The sequence below is a fragment of the Pantherophis guttatus genome, chromosome 4, assembly GCF_059756535.1.
Source record: "Pantherophis guttatus breed Tessera chromosome 4, ASM5975653v1, whole genome shotgun sequence".
Classification (NCBI taxonomy): Eukaryota; Metazoa; Chordata; class Lepidosauria; order Squamata; family Colubridae; genus Pantherophis; species Pantherophis guttatus.
This window is the reverse complement of record NC_142066.1, coordinates 14,082,877-14,101,190: the sequence shown is the minus strand read 5'-3', so window position 1 is coordinate 14,101,190 and position 18,314 is coordinate 14,082,877. Positions and strand designations below refer to the sequence as shown.

The following is an 18,314-nucleotide window of genomic DNA, read 5'->3' as shown; positions in this document are numbered from 1 at the left end:
CTCCTGAGTCCCAGCTGATCGGGAGGAAATGGGGATTTTGCTGTATTCTTCCCTTAGAGGAGGGTGGGAATGGAAATTTTACAGTATCCTTCCCCTGAAGTAGGGTGGGAATGGAGATTTTACAGTATCTTTCCCCTGCCACGCCCACCAAGCCACGTCCACAGAACCAGTAGTAAAAAATTTTGAAACTCACCACTGGAGTAGAGGGTAGGAAGACGAGAGGGAGTGAGAGGAAAGGAAGAAAGGGAAAAGGAGAGGAAGGAAGGACAGGAGACAGGAGTAGGAGAGAAGGTCAGAAGGGGAAAAGAAGAGAGGAGCGGGGGAAAGGAAGGGGAAGTAGGATGAGGTAGGAGAGGAGGAAGGAGAAAGTAGGGGAGGAGAGGAGGTTGGGAAGGGAAAGAAAGGAGAAGAAGAAGGCTGGTTGTGAAAAGAGGGAAGAAAAGGTAGAGGAGCAACTCAATGCAATTAAAATATTTTACTTTAATGCTTTTGTTAAGGAAACTATATACATATATGATTAATTATGTATAAGAAAATGTACATTTTATATTATGTGTTTAAAAAAATAAAACTGAAAAAACTTTTCAAAAAAAAAAAAAAAGAGAGAGAGAGAATGTTTTCTCGCCAAGAAAACTTTCAACCTCAGAGAGGCCCAAGGACCTCCACAGTTCAATCCTGAGGTACAAAATGTTCTCGTCTATCGGTTTAATTCTTTTCCACCCTCAGCAACCTTCAGAGTGGATTCGGGTGGAGATCATTTCCCTTGGCCTTTTGCCCGAGAGCTGGCCTGCGTCCGATGAGACCATCCAGAAACTCTATGTCGAATTCCACTTCCCTGGGGTCCCTCTGGAGGAAACTGAGATCCCTTTCTCTTTGCGGAAACCGAGGGGGACCCAGGAAATTTATTTCCACTTCAGCAAAGGTGAGCAGACGTACACGGTATGACCATGTTGGCTTAGGAGGGCAAATATCATAAAGCACTACGAAGCAGTATATAAGTCAAAGTGCTATTGCAAGACATTTCGCTTCTCTTCCAAAAAAGCTTCTCCTCGAACGGAAGAAGCTTCTTGGATGAGAAGCGAAACCTCTTCAAAGAAAAACCAGAAAGTCCAGTCTCCTCTGGAAAAAGCACCTTTGGATTTTCAAGAGGAAAAAAAAAAAAAACCAACCCAGTTGCCTTTGGGACAACCAAGACCTGGATAATTTGAGAATATTCATAGATACCAGATTAAAATACTTGCTGAATCCTTTTGTCACAGTGATCAAACTGGATGCAGATCCCAGAAGTTTTCAGAGGCAAATGCTGTTTTCCATGCTTGCAGCAGAGGATCCCGAAGAGAACAAGTGAGTGTCAGAGCTGCTTCTTCTCCTTAAAAAGTTGTGGGGAAGATAATTCCCGGGATATGTATTGATCAAGTTTTCCGCTTGACACAGGCTGCAGTTTATAGTGGTGAGTGAGCCTCTTCCTGGGACCAGCGGGGAATGCGAAGACGTGGGTTTCTCCAGCGTGGACTTGCGAGAGATTCTTCTGACTGGAAACGACATCTTTGAGCAAGACTTACAAGGTAAGTTGACGTCCATCCTCCCTCCAAAAATGGAAGCGATCTAACACACATAACCCAAGGTAACGCTTAAGGCAGGGCAGGGGTGAAATCCAGCAAGTTCTGGAGAACGGGTAGCGGAAATTTTGAGTAGTTTGGAGAACCGACAAATACCACCTCTGGCTGGCCCGAGAGTGGGGAGGGAATGGGGATTTTGCAGTATCCTTCCCCTGGAGTGGGGTGGGAATGGAGATTTTGTTGTGAACAAGGCCCAAGTAGTGATTACCAAACACAATTCAATCCTCAACAAACTTATTTTATTAAACCAGCTGCGGGCCTGGATGGGGAGAAACAGGCTCTGATTCAACCCTTCCAAGACCGAGTGGCTGTGGCTTCCGGCGTCCCGATATAGCCAGCTGGTGCCATCGCTGGTTATTGGGGGCGAATCACTGGCCCCCACGGAAAGGGCTCGCAACTTGGGCGTCCTCCTGGATACACGGCTGTCTTTAGAAGAGCATATGACGGCCGTGGCCAGGGGGGCTTTTTATCAGGTCCGCCTGATACGCCAGTTGTGTCCCTTTCTAGATCGGGACTCCCTACGCATGGTCACTCAGGCACTCGTCACTTCCCGCCTGGACTACTGCAATGCTCTCTACATGGGGCTCCCCTTGGGGTGCACCCGGAGGCTCCAGTTGGTCCAGAATGCGACCGCGCAGGGGATTATGGGAGCGACGGGGCGCTCCCATGTGACACCTCTCCTGCGCAAGCTGCACTGGCTTCCTGTGGTCTTCTGGGTGCGCTTCAAGGTGTTGGTGATCACCTTTAAAGCGCTCCATGGCTTAGGGCCGGGGTATCTATGAGACCACCTTCTGCCGCCAATAGCCTCCCACCGGCCAGTTCGCTCGCACAGAGAGGGCCTCTTCAGGGTGCCGTCGGCCAGACAATGTTGGCTGGCGACCCCCAGGGGGAGAGCCTTCTCTGTGGCGGCACCTGCCTTCTGGAACGACCTACCCCCAGAGATACGCATGATACCAGACCTCCAGACTTTTTGTCGGGCCCTGAAAACACATCTATTTCATCTAGCCGGGCTGGCTTGATCCCATCCTTGCGATTTTAATTTGTAATTGGTTTTAACTGGGTTGTTTTAAATTGATGGCCAAAATTATTTAAATGTCTTTTAAACTGCTTTTAAATTTTATATGTTGTGTTTTACCGTAGCTGTTCACTGCCCTGAGTCCTGTTGGAGAAGGGCGGTATACAAATTAAATAAATAAATAAAATAAATAAATAAATTCATTCATTCTCAGCTTAGTCCAAAACAAAATTGTTAATAACCAGTCCGTCGGCCTTATCACCAAACTTTGATGTCTTTGGCAACATGCCAAAGGCTTTCTTTGCCCCCACAAAGTTCAAGAGACACTGACAAGAAGCACTGGAATCAACGTTGCTTTTCTACAAAGAACCCAACGGCTCGTTGCTGGTCTTTTAAGCCTTATGGGAATGGCCAATGATCTCCTGTTCTTACCCCTGAGTCGTCCTTTTTGCTTCAGCTGCTCTTGCCTTCTGGCAGCTCTTCGCATGCATGCACTAGGAACAGGCTCCTCCTGTTCCTCTGCCTCTCTGCTGTCCCCTCTTGAGGCTCTGGATTCCGCGCATCGTTCCCAGATGGCCCTGGCGCCATCTCTGCCTCCGGCGCAGAGCGCTCGTCCGGGTCTTCCCCGACTCCAGAACTGGCCCACTGTCCTCCCCAGCCTCCTCACTGCCTGCCTCCACTGCCAGGTCCGCAGGCTGCTAGCGGACCACAACAGATTTTGCAGTATCCTTCCCCTGCCATGCCCGCTAAGCCATGGCCACCAAGCCAGACCATGCCCACGAAGCCATGTTCACAGAACTGGTAGTAAAAAAAAATTGGATTTCACCACTGAGGCAGGGGTATCAAACTCGGCTTGCGGGCCATATCTGGCCCGTGGTGTGCTTGGATCTGGCCCGTGTGGCCGCCTTGGAAACAGTAAAAGACCGGCTTGTGGTGCCTCTGCCAGTGAAAACGCAGCCCGAGAAGAGGCAATCATGGCTGAAAACGGAGTCAGGGAAGGCCGCGCACAACCCCACCGGGCTCCGTTTTCACTGGCAGAGGGTTGCAGGCGGCTGTCACGGCCGAAAATGGGGCCTGGGTTGACCGCGCATGCGGCAGAGGGGCTAGGGAAAGGGAAAGACAAAGAGAAGGAAAGAGAGCAAGGAAGGAAAAAGAAGAAAAGGGGAAGGAAAAAGAAAATGAAGAAGGAAAGAAAAAGAAGGGAAAGACAGAAAGAAGGGAGGAAAATATTAGAATGTGCAGAAATGAACAGATTAACGCTTGCAATTAAGGAGAAAGAACAAACTGAATATTATAAAATATGGGAATTATTTTATCAATGGGTAGAGAATAAAAATGGAAGCTGGAAATAAAAAAAGGAGATCAAAGAAGAGTAGAAAATATGTTAAGATAGAGATGTAAACAATATGAAAATTGTTATTATGATGCTTAATATTATTATATTCTTATTTAGAAGATACGCTAAGAGGGGAAAATGAATACGTTTACTAAGGTCAATCGTTCGATATACTACAATTGTAAGATTAGAGAATTAATATGAATGTAATGAATGATATTGTGAATTTTTGATGGTTATTGCAGAGAGATATGTGTAGCCAGATGACACACTGTTTAAGGGAAAATGGAATGTTTATATTTAAAAAATAAAAACTTTTTTTTTAAAAAAAAAAGGAAGGAAGGAAGGACGGGAGGTAGGTAGGTAGGTAGGTAGGTAGTGAGATTGAGGGAGGGTCTCAGGGTAGCACATGGTCGGGTGCCCCCCAACACGAGTGATGTTGAGCTGGCCATGCCCAGCCAGGTCATGCCCACCGCCCTCTCTGCCTCCCCCCGAGGTCAAACACAACCCTAATGCGGCTCTCAATGAAATAGAGTTTGAGACCCCTGGTTTAAGGGATTAACATCCAAATGTGCCTGATGTTCATAGAAGATGGAAGCTTTGCAGCTCCTCAAATGTGTCTGGATTTGAACTCCTGCCAGCCAAAATCCTGGGAACTACCCCGTTTCCCCCAAAATAAGACATCCCCTGATAACAAGCCCAATCGGGCTTTTGAGCGCATGGCAATAAGGCCAAGCACTTATTTCAGGGTTCAAAAAAATATAAGACAGGGTCTTATTTTCTGGGAAACTTGGTATCTATCTATCTATCTATCTATCTATCTATCTATCTATCTATCTATCTAATCTATCTATCTATCCATCCATCATCTATCCATCATCAATCCACCATCTATCCACCTATCCACCTATCCGTCTGTCTGTCTGTCTGTCTGTCTGTCTGTCTGTCTGTCTGTCTGTCTACCTACCTACCTACCTACCCTCTTTCCCCTAAAATAAGACATCCCCAGATAATAAACCCAATTGGGCTTTTGAGCGCATGGCAATAAGGCCAAGTGCTTATTTCAGGATTCAAAAAAATATAAGACGGTCTTATTTTCTGGGAAACACGGTATCTTATCTATCTATCTATCTATCTATCTATCTATCTATCTATCTATCTATCTATCTATCATCTATCTATCTACCCTCTTTTCCCCAAAATAAGACATCCCCAGATAATAAACCCAATTGGGCTTTTGAGCGCATGGCAATAAGGCCAAGCACTTATTTCAGGATTCAAAAAAATATAAGTCGGTCTTATTTTCTGGGAAACACGGTATCTATCTATCTATCTATCTATCTATCTATCTATCTATCTATCTATCTATCTTCAATCCTTCATCTATCCACCTACCCACCCACCCACCCACCCACCCATCCATCATCAATCCATCATCCATCCATCCATCCATCCATCCATCTACCCCCTTTCCCCCAAAATAAGACATCCCCAGATAATAAACCCAATTGGGCTTTTGAGCGCATGGCAATAAGGCCAAGTGCTTATTTCAGGATTCAAAAAAATATAAGACGGTCTTATTTTCTGGGAAACACGGTATCTTATCTATCTATCTATCTATCTATCTATCTATCTATCTATCTATCTATCTATCTATCTATCTATCTATCTATCCATCCATCCATCATCTATCCATCATCAATCCACCATCTATCCACCTATCCACCTATCCGTCTGTCTGTCTGTCTGTCTGTCTGTCTACCTACCTACCTACCTACCTACCTACCCTCTTTCCCCTAAAATAAGACATCCCCAGATAATAAACCCAATTGGGCTTTTGAGCGCATGGCAATAAGGCCAAGTGCTTATTTCAGGATTCAAAAAAATGTAAGACGGTCTTATTTTCTGGGAAACACGGTATCTTATCTATCTATCTATCTATCTATCTATCTATCTATCTATCTATCTATCTATCTATCCATCCATCATCTATCCATCATCAATCCACCATCTATCCACCTATCCACCTATCCACCTATCCGTCTGTCTGTCTGTCTGTCTGTCTACCTACCTACCTACCTACCTACCTACCTACCTACCTACCTACCCTCTTTCCCCTAAAATAAGACATCCCCAGATAATAAACCCAATTGGGCTTTTGAGCGCATGGCAATAAGGCCAAGTGCTTATTTCAGGATTCAAAAAAATATAAGACGGTCTTATTTTCTGGGAAACACGGTATCTTATCTATCTATCTATCTATCTATCTATCTATCTATCTATCTATCTATCCATCCATCATCAATCCACCATCTATCCACCTATCCACCTATCCACCTATCCGTCTGTCTGTCTGTCTGTCTGTCTGTCTACCTACCTACCTACCTACCTACCTACCTACCTACCTACCTACCCTCTTTCCCCTAAAATAAGACATCCCCAGATAATAAACCCAATTGGGCTTTTGAGCGCATGGCAATAAGGCCAAGTGCTTATTTCAGGATTCAAAAAAATATAAGACGGTCTTATTTTCTGGGAAACACGGTATCTTATCTATCTATCTATCTATCTAATCTATCTATCTATCCATCCATCATCTATCCATCATCAATCCACCATCTATCCACCTATCCACCTATCCGTCTGTCTGTCTGTCTGTCTGTCTGTCTGTCTATCTGTCTGTCTGTCTACCTACCTACCTACCTACCTACCTACCCTCTTTCCCCTAAAATAAGACATCCCCAGATAATAAACCCAATTGGGCTTTTGAGCGCATGGCAATAAGGCCAAGTGCTTATTTCAGGATTCAAAAAAATATAAGACGGTCTTATTTTCTGGGAAACACGGTATCTTATCTATCTATCTATCTATCTATCTATCTATCTATCTATCTATCTATCTATCTATCTATCATCTATCTATCTACCCTCTTTTCCCCAAAATAAGACATCCCCAGATAATAAACCCAATTGGGCTTTTGAGCGCATGGCAATAAGGCCAAGCACTTATTTCAGGATTCAAAAAAATATAAGTCGGTCTTATTTTCTGGGAAACACGGTATCTATCTATCTATCTATCTATCTATCTATCTATCTATCTATCTATCTTCAATCCTTCATCTATCCACCTACCCACCCACCCACCCACCCACCCATCCATCATCAATCCATCATCCATCCATCCATCCATCCATCCATCTACCCCCTTTCCCCCAAAATAAGACATCCCCAGATAATAAACCCAATTGGGCTTTTGAGCGCATGGCAATAAGGCCAAGTGCTTATTTCAGGATTCAAAAAAATATAAGACGGTCTTATTTTCTGGGAAACACGGTATCTTATCTATCTATCTATCTATCTATCTATCTATCTATCTATCTATCTATCTATCTATCTATCTATCTATCCATCCATCATCTATCCATCATCAATCCACCATCTATCCACCTATCCACCTATCCGTCTGTCTGTCTGTCTGTCTGTCTACCTACCTACCTACCTACCTACCTACCTACCTACCCTCTTTCCCCTAAAATAAGACATCCCCAGATAATAAACCCAATTGGGCTTTTGAGCGCATGGCAATAAGGCCAAGTGCTTATTTCAGGATTCAAAAAAATATAAGACGGTCTTATTTTCTGGGAAACACGGTATCTTATCTATCTATCTATCTATCTATCTATCTATCTATCTATCTATCTATCCATCCATCATCTATCCATCATCAATCCACCATCTATCCACCTATCCACCTATCCGTCTGTCTGTCTGTCTGTCTGTCTACCTACCTACCTACCTACCTACCTACCTACCTACCTACCTACCCTCTTTCCCCTAAAATAAGACATCCCCAGATAATAAACCCAATTGGGCTTTTGAGCGCATGGCAATAAGGCCAAGTGCTTATTTCAGGATTCAAAAAAATATAAGACGGTCTTATTTTCTGGGAAACACGGTATCTTATCTATCTATCTATCTATCTATCTATCTATCTATCTATCTATCTATCATCAATCCATCATCTATCCACCTACCCACCCACCCACCCACCCACCCATCCATCATCAATCCATCATCCATCCATCCATCTACCCCCTTTCCCCCAAAATAAGACATCCCCAGATAATAAACCCAATTGGGCTTTTGAGCGCATGGCAATAAGGCTACACACTTATTTCAGGGTTCAAAAAAATATAAGACAGGGTCTTATTTTCGGGGAAACATGGTACTTTCCCACGGCCAGAGAGAAATAAAAGTAAGAACAGAAGAAGTTTCACCTGAAGTTTGGATGGCTTAATTTAAAGCTAAATTTGAGCGTATCGGAATACAGGTAGTCCTCGACTTATAACAGTTCATTTAGTGACTGTTCAAAGTTACGACGGCACTGAAAAAAGTGTTTTAGGACCGTTTTTCACTTATGACCGTTGCATCGTTCCCACGGTCACGTGTGGTCAAAATTTGGACCCTTGGCAACTTGACTCATATTTGTGACGGTTGCAGTGTCCCGCAATCCCCTTTTGCGACCATGCAAGCAGTCAATGGGGAAGCCAGATTCACTTAACAACTGTAGTACTAAGTAACAAGGGCAGTGATTCGCTTAACAACGGTGACAAGAAAGGTTGTAAAAACGGGGCGAAATTCACTTAAGAAATGTTTCCATTAGCAACAGAAATTTGGGACTCAACGGTAGTCGTAATTTGAGGACAACCTACAGCAAATCGAACTGATGGGTACAAACATTTCAGTGCCGTTGTAACTTTGAACGGTCACTAAGCAATTGTAAGTCGTGGTATAGTGCCGTTTATGACCCAGACAAGACCGAGTGGCTATGGGTATTGCCTCCTAAAGACTATGTCAACTGTCCATCCTTGGTTCTGGGGGGGGGGGAGAAATTGTCCCCCTCAGAACGGGCTCACAATTTGGGTGTCCTCCTAGACTCACAGCTAAGATGAGAGCAACATCTGGCGGCTGTAGCTAGGGGGACCTTTGCACAGGTTCGCCTGGTGCACCAATTGCGACCCTACTTGGATCAGGAGGCTCTCCTCACGGTCACTCATGCCCTTGTCACCTCACGGTTGAACTATTGCAACACGCTCTACATGGGGCTACCTTTGAAGAGTGTTTGGAGACTACAGTTGGTCCAGAATGCAGCTGCGCAAGCTGTTGTGGGTGCACCTAGATACACCCACATTACACCAATTCTCCGCGAGCTGCACTGGTTCCCTATTGGTCTCTGGGCACAATTCAAGGCGTTGGTTATTACCTTTAAAGCCCTACATGGCTCAGGGCCAGGCTATCTTCGAGACCGCCTTCTACCGCATACGTCCAAGCAACCGGTAAGATCCCACAGAGTTGGTCTCCTCCAGGTCCCGTCAGCTAAACAATGCCGGCTGGCGGGCCCGCGGGGAAGGGCTTTCTCTGTGGCTGCCCCAGCTCTCTGGAACCAGTTACCTCCCGAGATCCTGACTACCCCCACCCTATTGGCCTTCCGGAAAGCGATGAAGACCTGGCTTTTCCGGCAAGCCTGGGGCCGTTGATCTCGCTGTTGCGATCTTGCAAGATCCGGCCATGAATGGTGTGCATGTTTTAAAATGTTTTTACAATGTTTTTAAACAATTTTTCTATGTTCGCATTATTTTTGCTGTAAGCCGTCCAGAGTCCCTCAGGAGTTGGGCGGCATAGAAATGCGATAAGTTAAATTAAATTTTCCAGTGGGTCTTATATTCGGAGAAACAGGGTATCTGGAGGATCAGAAATTCCCATGTTCCGCTTAAAAATATTCAAGTCGTTTTTCACCTCTTCTTCCTCTCCACCCTTCACAAATGATTGCCAGATCGGTAAACAACACTATCTTGTACTTTTCATTTCTTATCACCCAGTTTTGAGTTCTTTAGACCACGTCACCAAGATCGGGAATCTGAAAGTCTCCGTCAAAGCGGCGCCCGCGCTGCGCGCCATCTACCAGACAGATGAATGGCCAGGCAGCGAGGGTGGAGAAACTGAAGAGGAATGAACAGGCTTCCATTATGAAAATAATGTTTGCTAACTTTTTCGGAGCCAGGGAATGAGCCAGCAAAATAAACTTTCCAAATCTTTTTTTTTTTTTTTGTAAAAAAAACATTTTTATTGTTCAGTTTGTCTCCAAAGTCAAAAATATCAAGAGTGCTAACAGCTACGAAAGAAAAAAAAAGAAAAAAGAAAAAGTTGAGAAAAGCCCCATGCCCCTAACTGTCCCTCCCTCCCAGGCCTGGATCAGGTGGATCCCGACCCACCCACCCGAAGGAAACAAGGGAGGGTCAGGGTGGGAAATGCATTTCATCCGTTCCCTCTGTGACCCCCACCGACGTTCATTCACTGGATACCTATGGGGCGACCCTGGAAACAGATAAATACAAACGGGGAGCTTGACAGTTAGAAAAAGTGGGGAGGGAGGTGATCCCGTAAAAGGGGAACAAAAAAAAAAACAAAAAAAGAAAAAGAAAAAACAATAAAGAATACAAAGAAGCAAGAATCTTTTCTTTCGCTTGTGTCCTAATCTCCCAGTCCTGCTTGCTTGCGTCATTAGGGAAGCTTGGTTGTGTATTCCTTTCCATCACAGTTCCAAGGTGGATTTCCTGTCGTCGCTTGCGTCGGAAAAGTGCAGCGCAATTCCGCTTTTCTTTGTCGGTTCGAAACGCCGACAGAACGAGCAGTTGGCTTGAACCTTTTGAGTTCTTGACATGGGTGTAATACTTTAAAAGTGTCAACCCGGTTCCGCTTGCCAAAGCTTCCAAGGATGCAGACACGGGGTATGGAGGGGAAAACGGGGAAGAGTCCCTATGCAGAAGGGGGTTCGGAGCGGGTATACCCCTCCCCCAAGGAGGATAGCGGGAAACGGAGGGGCAGTGGAAGCTGCAGAGAAGCACGGTCAAGTCACTCCCCATTCCTGAGTGTCGCCCAAGACGGCCTTCCGTGCCCCCTTTTCCCCCCGGCACGGTTTTTGTCCATCGTGAACACGGCTTGGAATTCTCTCGCAGCGGATTGGTCCATGCGAACGGTGCGAAAATGACGCGGGGAAGAAAAAAACATAAAATAAAAAAAGCCGAAATATGCTCCAGAAAAACAAAACAAGGGAGCCAAAGGGGTGTGGATGTTGGAAAGGTGGGGAAAAAAAAGAGTTTGTGGGGAGGAGGAGCTGACCACCTCTCCCGGGACCCTAAAGACTGGCTGATGGAGGGAGGCCTCTGGAGCCCTCCCCCAAAATTTCCCCCGCCTCCCTCCCCCAACTGACTGATGGGAAAGGTTTGTCATCGCCCCAATCTACTTCCTCTTCTTCTTCGGCGGGGCGGAACTTCGGCCAGGACTGCGACTGTGGGAGCTGCGGTGGTGTCCCGAACTCTGGGAGGAGGGAACCTTCCTCTTGCGGCTCAGGGTGCGCTCCTCCTCTTCCTCGTATCGACTCTCTCGATCAGCTGCAGGGAAGGGAGAGGGAGAAGTCAGAACCTCCGCAGAGCTACGGGGTGACATGATAGCAGTGGGATCAGTGTTATCACAAAGCAGAGGGGGCCCCACCTATATTCCAAATCACCTATTCTGACCTAGGCTTTCTCAAACCACCAAGCAGACTCCTTGTCCCGACAAAAATCCCTTTTTTATTAAGTTACTGCGAATTCTTCTCATTCACATCCAGCAAAGTCTTTCAAGGGTGAATTTACAGTCACAGATCTTATCTGGCTTGGGGAGCTGCCAGGCCCATATCTTCAAAACTTGGCACGGAGTCACGAACCAATTAAGCGAACTAATTGTCTCCTGCAAACTCCACTCCTCTTTCGCTCCTCTTTTATTCCCTCTGGGAGAGGCCATTCATCGTCCACCTGTGGCCTTACTCCCAAGTCGACCCTTGTTCTTTAGCTGTTCCCTTCGTCTGGCAACTCTGTGCATGCGCACACTGGGAAGAGGCTCCAGCTGTTCGTCTGCCTCACTTATGTCTGACTCCGAAGGCAGGTGATAACTGGCATACGGCCCTGGCCCCCTCTCTGCCTCTGATGCAGAGCCCTCATCAGAGCCTTTCCCAGACTCCAGGACTGGCCCATGTTCCTCCCCAACCTCCTCACTGTCTGAATCTGCTGTCAGCTCCGCTGGCAGGCCACAACAGCACCAGATGGCAGGACAAGAAGCGATGGATGGAAACTAATCAAGGAGAAGCTAAGGGTTTTACATTGGGTGAAACAAAGCTGATATTGTATATGGTGACAGCAGCGAGATTATTGATAGGTCAATATTGGAAAAATGAAGCTATGCCCACTATTGAAGAATGGACTTTGAAGATGGCCAGTTTTGCAGAGATGGCGAAGATTTCAGCATATTTAAAAGACCGATCTCAAGAGTCTTATGTATGGGAGTGGAAAAAGTGGATAGATTATGTGCAGAATAAATACCAAACTAGGAAATATCAGATAGCTTTTAGCTGAATGAATGTATCATGTAGGGATAGATTAATGGAGTTTTATGAAGGTATAAACAGCATACAGGGGGTGGAGGGGTTTAAGTTTCATAAAATGTATTTTTGATTAGGATTTTATTTTGCAGAAGTCCTGGGGGGGAAAAGGGGAGGGTTAGGGAGGGTTTTTTTGGGGGGGGGAACTGGGGAGAAAATGTAGTTGTAAAACTTTTCAAATAAAAAAAAAAGAAACTAATCAAGGAGAGAAGCAACCTAAAACTAAGGAAATTTTCTGACAGTGAGAACAATTAACCAGTGGAACGACATGCCTCCAGAAGAGGGTTTCAAGAAGAGATTGGATAACCACTTGTCTGAAATGGTATAGGATCTCTTGCTTGAGGAGGTGGCTGGACTAGAAGACCTAGAAGAGGGCTGTCACACTCGCAGACCACGGGCCAGATATGTCATGCACTGGCCACCCCCATGGTTTAGCGAGGGGGAAAAGTTGCAATACAACACATGATGACGCGAGTTTGACACCGACATCCCTGACCTAGAAAGTCCCTTCCAATTATGTTATTCTATTCTATACAGGACGCGGTGGCTCAGCGGCTAAGAGGCTGAGCTTGTTGATCGGAAGGTCGGCGGTTCAGCGGTTCGAACCCTAGTGCCGCGTAACGGGGTGAGCTCCCGTGACTTGTCCCAGCTTCTGCCAACCTAGCAGTTCGAAAGCACCTAAAAAAATGCAAGTAGAAAAATAGGGACCACCTTTGGTGGGAAGGTAACAGCGTTTTGTGCGCCTTTGGCGTTTAGTCATGCCGGCCACATGACCACGGAGACGTCTTCGGACAGCGCTGGCTCTTCGGCTTTGAAACGGAGATGAGCACCGCCCCCTAGAGTTGGGAACGAGTAGCACATATGTGCGAGGGGAACCTTTACCTTTACCTATTCTATACGGGAGGGGTCCTTGGTGGTCTCTGAGCTTGCTTGTTTTCTTGTAGACGTTTCATTAGCCTAACTAGGCAACATTATCAATGCTGGTAAGGAGTGCTGTTTGCTGTCCGTTTATATTCTGGTGTCTTGCCTGTCGGTGTGGGTGGGGGGCAGTCTTAAAGAGTTTCTTTGGTTGGGCTCTTTACTGTTGGCTCTTTGGCAGTTCTCTTCATGCTATATGATGGACGAATATTCTATTCATTCATTGCGAACCCGCGCCGGTGAATGAAGACCGTCTCTCTGATTTGATTTGCACGGCTGCCCCCACAAAACGACTCTGAAGCGGTGTTCAATTCAATTATAGAACGCTAAAATTGAACTGTCATAAATATAGCAAGGTTCATGGTACAAACTGCATCAGCCAACACAACGATCAAAAGAATCCCGAGTTTTGATTCCTGCCAATGCCTGGCCGAAAAGCCTTATGCAAGGCCCACAGGATCGGGACCCTTTGGATGAGGCCCAATGCAGTCGCAGAGGAAGATGGTCTGTTGCATACCCCAAGGTGGCACTGCTTAAGACAGACCTGGGTATTCTTTGGCTCCCGGGCCATTATCTGGCCCTTTGGCTACCCCTGTCTGGCCTGCGGTAACTGCCCTATTGGTCCGTTTCTCCAAAACAGTCCAAAAGTTTCGCATGTGGCTCCTTGGAAAAATTAATTGTCCACCCCTGGCTTAGGAGAACGGACCTACAGCATGCTAACTTTCAGATTTTATTGGATTGACTGACGGGTTTGGGGAGAGGAGGTCCACAAGTAGCGTACTTTTCGGAGCATAAGATGTATTTCCCCCCCTAAAAGAGGGTGAAAATTTGGGGGCGTCTTATACATCAAATGTAGCCCCGCCCACCCCCACCCCCCTTTAGCTATTTTTGGCCTCCGCGCATCGCATTTTCAGCCAGTTCCAGGCAGCAGGGATTGGTGGCGGTGAATGAGCTGCGCCAAATGGACCGTGGTGGTGGTGAACGGGCTGCGGTGGTGGCAAATTTATTTATTTATTTATTTATTACATGTATTTATATGTCGCCATTCTCCCGAAGAACTCAGGGCGATGAACATAAGTTAAGAAACAAGTACAATACAATCATAATTTAATCCAAATAATTAATTAGTAGTAAATAATAAAGCCCGGAATCAGATGAGTGGCGACAAATGGGCAGTGGCGAATGGGCTGCACTGAACAGGCCGTGGTAGTGGCAAACAGGCGGTGGAGTATGGGCTACGGTGTACAGGCCACGATGGATGGGCTGTGGTAGCGGCGAATGGCCCAGCTGGATGCTGGGAGGCAAAGGCAGATTTTTTTTCTTGTAGGTAGGTGTGTTTTATAATCTGGAGCGTCTTATACTCCGAAAAATATGGTACTTGGCCTTGTGCCAGGATGGTGATAACCCGGGCCCTGAATTCCACTCAGAAACCCACAGGCAATCAATGAATTGTAAAGTGGCACTGTCAAATGGCTGTACTGAGGTGCACCCAGATATACTCGTGCTACCGATTTCTGGATTGGCTGAAGCCACAAGCCCGAGTTTAATTTTCCCTTCCCTGTGTCGAGAAAACAGAGTCAATGTTTGAGGTGAGCGGCCAGATAAATTGAATGAATGAATAAATGAATGGAGGGATGAAAAAAATAACTAAAAATCGGCCTCAAAGCAGCTTCACAAGCTCAGGTTTGTCCCGAGAGGTTTCCAACAGAGAATCGGAAGAGGGAAGGATGCTTACCTTTCCGTGCTTCTTCTTCCAGTTCGTCCCAATCTTTCCCGCTCTCTTCCTCGCTGCCCAGGGACTCTTTGGAGTAGTCTGTGAAAGAGAAGAGAAGACTCAGGATTATACACCTCTTGAAGGAGCAAGAGGGAGAGGGAGAGCGAGGGGAGGAAAGAGGAGGGAGGAGAGCGAGAGTGAGGAGAAAAGGGAGGGAGAGAGAAGGGGAGAGGGAGTAGAAAGAGGAGGGAAAGAGAGAGGGGAAGGAAGATAGGGAAGAGAAGGAGGGAGAGGAAGAGAGAACGAGGAGGAGGGAGAAAGGGGGATAAAAAGGGAGGGAGGGAGGGAGAGAGGGAGAAAGGAACAGAGAGCAGGAGAGAGAGAAGAGGGAGAAGGAAAGGGAGGGGGGAAGAGGGAGGGAGAGAAAGAGAGAAAGAGGGGGAGGGAGAGAAGGGGCAGAGGGAGAGAGGGGAAGGAACAGAGAGCGGGAGAGAGGTAGAAGGAAAGGGGGAGTGGGAAAGGGGAGGGAGAGAGAAGAGGGAGGGAGGGTGAGAGGGAGAGGGAGAGGGAGAAAGAGAGAGAGAGAAGAGAAAGCTTACATAACAAGGAAAGAAATCCTCCAGAGAAGTCCAGAGTGACCTTCCTTCTTTCCTCACCTGATTCTTCTGCCTCGGAAGAATAGTCTTCATCACTGTCCTCCTCCTCATCTTCATACTCTTCCTCAGAAGGGTTGAAGGTCTCGTCCTCTATTTCGGACTCAGATTCCCCAGCTTCAGCATCACTTCCCTGGGAAGGAAAGGGGAACAGGAATGGCCAGACATTCAGGTCAAACTCCTTTATGTGTTTGGTGGCTTAGTACCGGACAGTGATTGTTCCCATCTCTGGGTTCAAAAACCAACACTACATTATAAGAATCTGAACAATTCCAATCTGTTAATGGAAGACAACATATATATATTTATTTACAGATTTAGGACCCTAATGAAAGAGGTATGCCTGAGGCTGAGGAAGGCATGCTAAAATTCTAGATTTGTTAGACAAATGTCCTGCAATACTATCTCCATACACTATAAAAATATATTACATTATATAACACACTACACCACACCACTCCACATACCACACACCTAACATCCCAACCCAACCCAACCCAACCCAACCCAATTCAATCCAAGCCAATTCAACCCAACCCAACCAACTCAACTCAACCCAACCCAACCCTACCAACTCAACTCAACTCAACCCAACCAACTCAATTCAACCCAACCCAACCCATCAATCAATCCAAGCCAACAGAAGTTTCCCCATCCTCAAATCATTCTTTCAATCTCTGGCACTGACACCCCTCTACCTTTCAAAGAAAGTGAGTGTGCTGGGATGTATGTGTCTTTGGATTTCCCCAACTCCCTTCTACCCAGGTTGGTTCATCCAGCATACCTCTCCCTCTGGCTCGAGGAACGACCAGCCACCTTGCTCAAAAAAGCCTTCTGGGTCATCCACAATTGTTTTCATGATTTTGGTCCAGTTGAGGGATTGTACCCCTTCGGTGTATTTAATGTCACAAGAGCTGATTGCAAATGAAGAAGGAAGGAAGAGATGAATGTATATAGCCTTTCCCACACCCGCTTCTTCTCAAAATTAGCTCCGTTCACAAAGCCAGACATAAACGTGTTTTACTTCTGTGCTAAACACAAACTAGTAAGGGTGTAACTACTCCTCTTGGATTTTTCACTGGCACTGGAAGAACAGTAACATGGACGCTTCAGTAGAAACATTGCCTTTGAGAAGAACAAGCATTTTTTGTATTATCTAAAATATCCTTTTTGTCAATGACCATGGAGATTCTCAGTGTTCCAGGTCAGTCGTGCTTTTTGAAGAGGCAACTGGATGTCTTCTACGAAAAACAAGCAAGTCCAGTTGTCTCTTGAAAAAGCACCTTTGAGACAATCGTGACCTGCATGACTGGGAAATCTCCATAGACATTTAACTATGTATTTTGCGATGAATGATGCGTGAGTATGAATGGATTTCCAGCAAAAAATTCCGACTACAGGAACCCTTTCAGCAGTTCTGTCAGAATATTCATGACTGGGAAGACATGGTAACAAGGTCAGCCAATGAATAGGCATAGCAACTAAGTCAGCCAATTGGGAGCTGAGACAGACTGGAGCTAGGAAGTGTCTTAGTGTGCAGCTTCTGATTCTGTGCAGAAAAGACTGAAGCCACTGTGTGTATACTGTCTACTCTGCTGAAAATGAAACTGTTCTCTCCTGCCTTGTGTTGTAACTCCTATTATGTTGAAGAAGAATCAACTACTGGTATTGTAAATACTTTTATCTGTTACTATGTGTATAAAGAAGTTAATGAATCCTGCCGAATCAGTTTATCTGTCTGGGCTTCTGGATTTGATTTTTGTAAGAAACTCTGACAAGTTCCAAGAAGGCTCCACACCCATTTGCACTACTCAGGCGACCCTGAGGACACAGCTAAACCTCCAGGTGGCCTCATGGACTCTCTAAAAGAATGCAAATGATCAGATGATTGCAAGCAACATAAATCCTTCCATGCCCCACCATCCAGGCAGAGCTGAAGAAGCTTCTTGGATGAGAAGCAAAACATCTTCAAAGAAAAACCAGACAGTCCAGCTGTCTCTTGAAAAATCACCTCTGGGGTCCCCTTTTGCCACAAATTCACTGGAATTTGTGACAAAATCCACCAGTGTCACAATTTGATTTGTGTGCTGCCCATCTTATCTAGGGGAATGACTCTTGGCCACTTGCAAACATTAAAAACCAGTAAACATTACAATGATAAAACTATCATTTTATGGCCACCCAGAGTTGTCCTGTGCTAAGACAGGCGATTAAACAGATTTAAATAAACAAGCAATGATAATTTACAATTGAAAAATGAGGGGAATGGAACACAAAGTACGTGGGGAAACATGAGGTTCTTCTGGTAATCTGATAGCCACCTCCAGGGTGGTGTACCCCTATTGGGGCCCCAGGCCAGGCTGGCAGAGCCAGGTGTTCAGCCCTTGAGGAACGTCAGAAGGGTGGGTGCGAATCCTACCTTGGGGAGTACAATGTTCCAGAGGGCAGGAAACATGGCAGAAAAACTCTTCTCCTGGACCCTATCAGCTGAAATTCCTTGACCTGATGGGGTCTACAATATGCCCTTTCTGTTAGCACAGGTGGGGGGGGTCACTCCCATTGGGATGAGATGGTTCCTCAGATA

General features: G+C 45.9%; 2 protein-coding genes across 2 annotated transcripts in view; one reads left to right on the top strand and one right to left on the bottom strand.

Moving 5' to 3' along the window:
- Positions 1-10,049, top strand: part of RPGRIP1 (RPGR interacting protein 1) — a 66,209-nt gene extending 56,160 nt beyond the window's left edge. Inside the window, exons 21-24 of the mRNA XM_087893351.1 lie at positions 719-922; positions 1,260-1,344; positions 1,435-1,565; positions 9,849-10,049. Coding sequence (XP_087749477.1) covers positions 719-922; positions 1,260-1,344; positions 1,435-1,565; positions 9,849-9,982 — 554 coding nt within the window. The 3' untranslated portion in view covers positions 9,983-10,049. The remainder of the gene's footprint in view (positions 1-718; positions 923-1,259; positions 1,345-1,434; positions 1,566-9,848) is intronic.
- Positions 10,050-10,062: 13 nt separating this feature from the next.
- Positions 10,063-18,314, bottom strand: part of SUPT16H (SPT16 homolog, facilitates chromatin remodeling subunit) — a 51,784-nt gene continuing 43,532 nt past the window's right edge. The window contains exons 23-26 of the mRNA XM_034427061.3: positions 16,515-16,644; positions 15,734-15,863; positions 15,099-15,176; positions 10,063-11,420 (exon numbers count right to left, since the gene is read on the bottom strand). Coding sequence (XP_034282952.1) covers positions 11,269-11,420; positions 15,099-15,176; positions 15,734-15,863; positions 16,515-16,644 — 490 coding nt within the window. The 3' untranslated portion in view covers positions 10,063-11,268. The remainder of the gene's footprint in view (positions 11,421-15,098; positions 15,177-15,733; positions 15,864-16,514; positions 16,645-18,314) is intronic.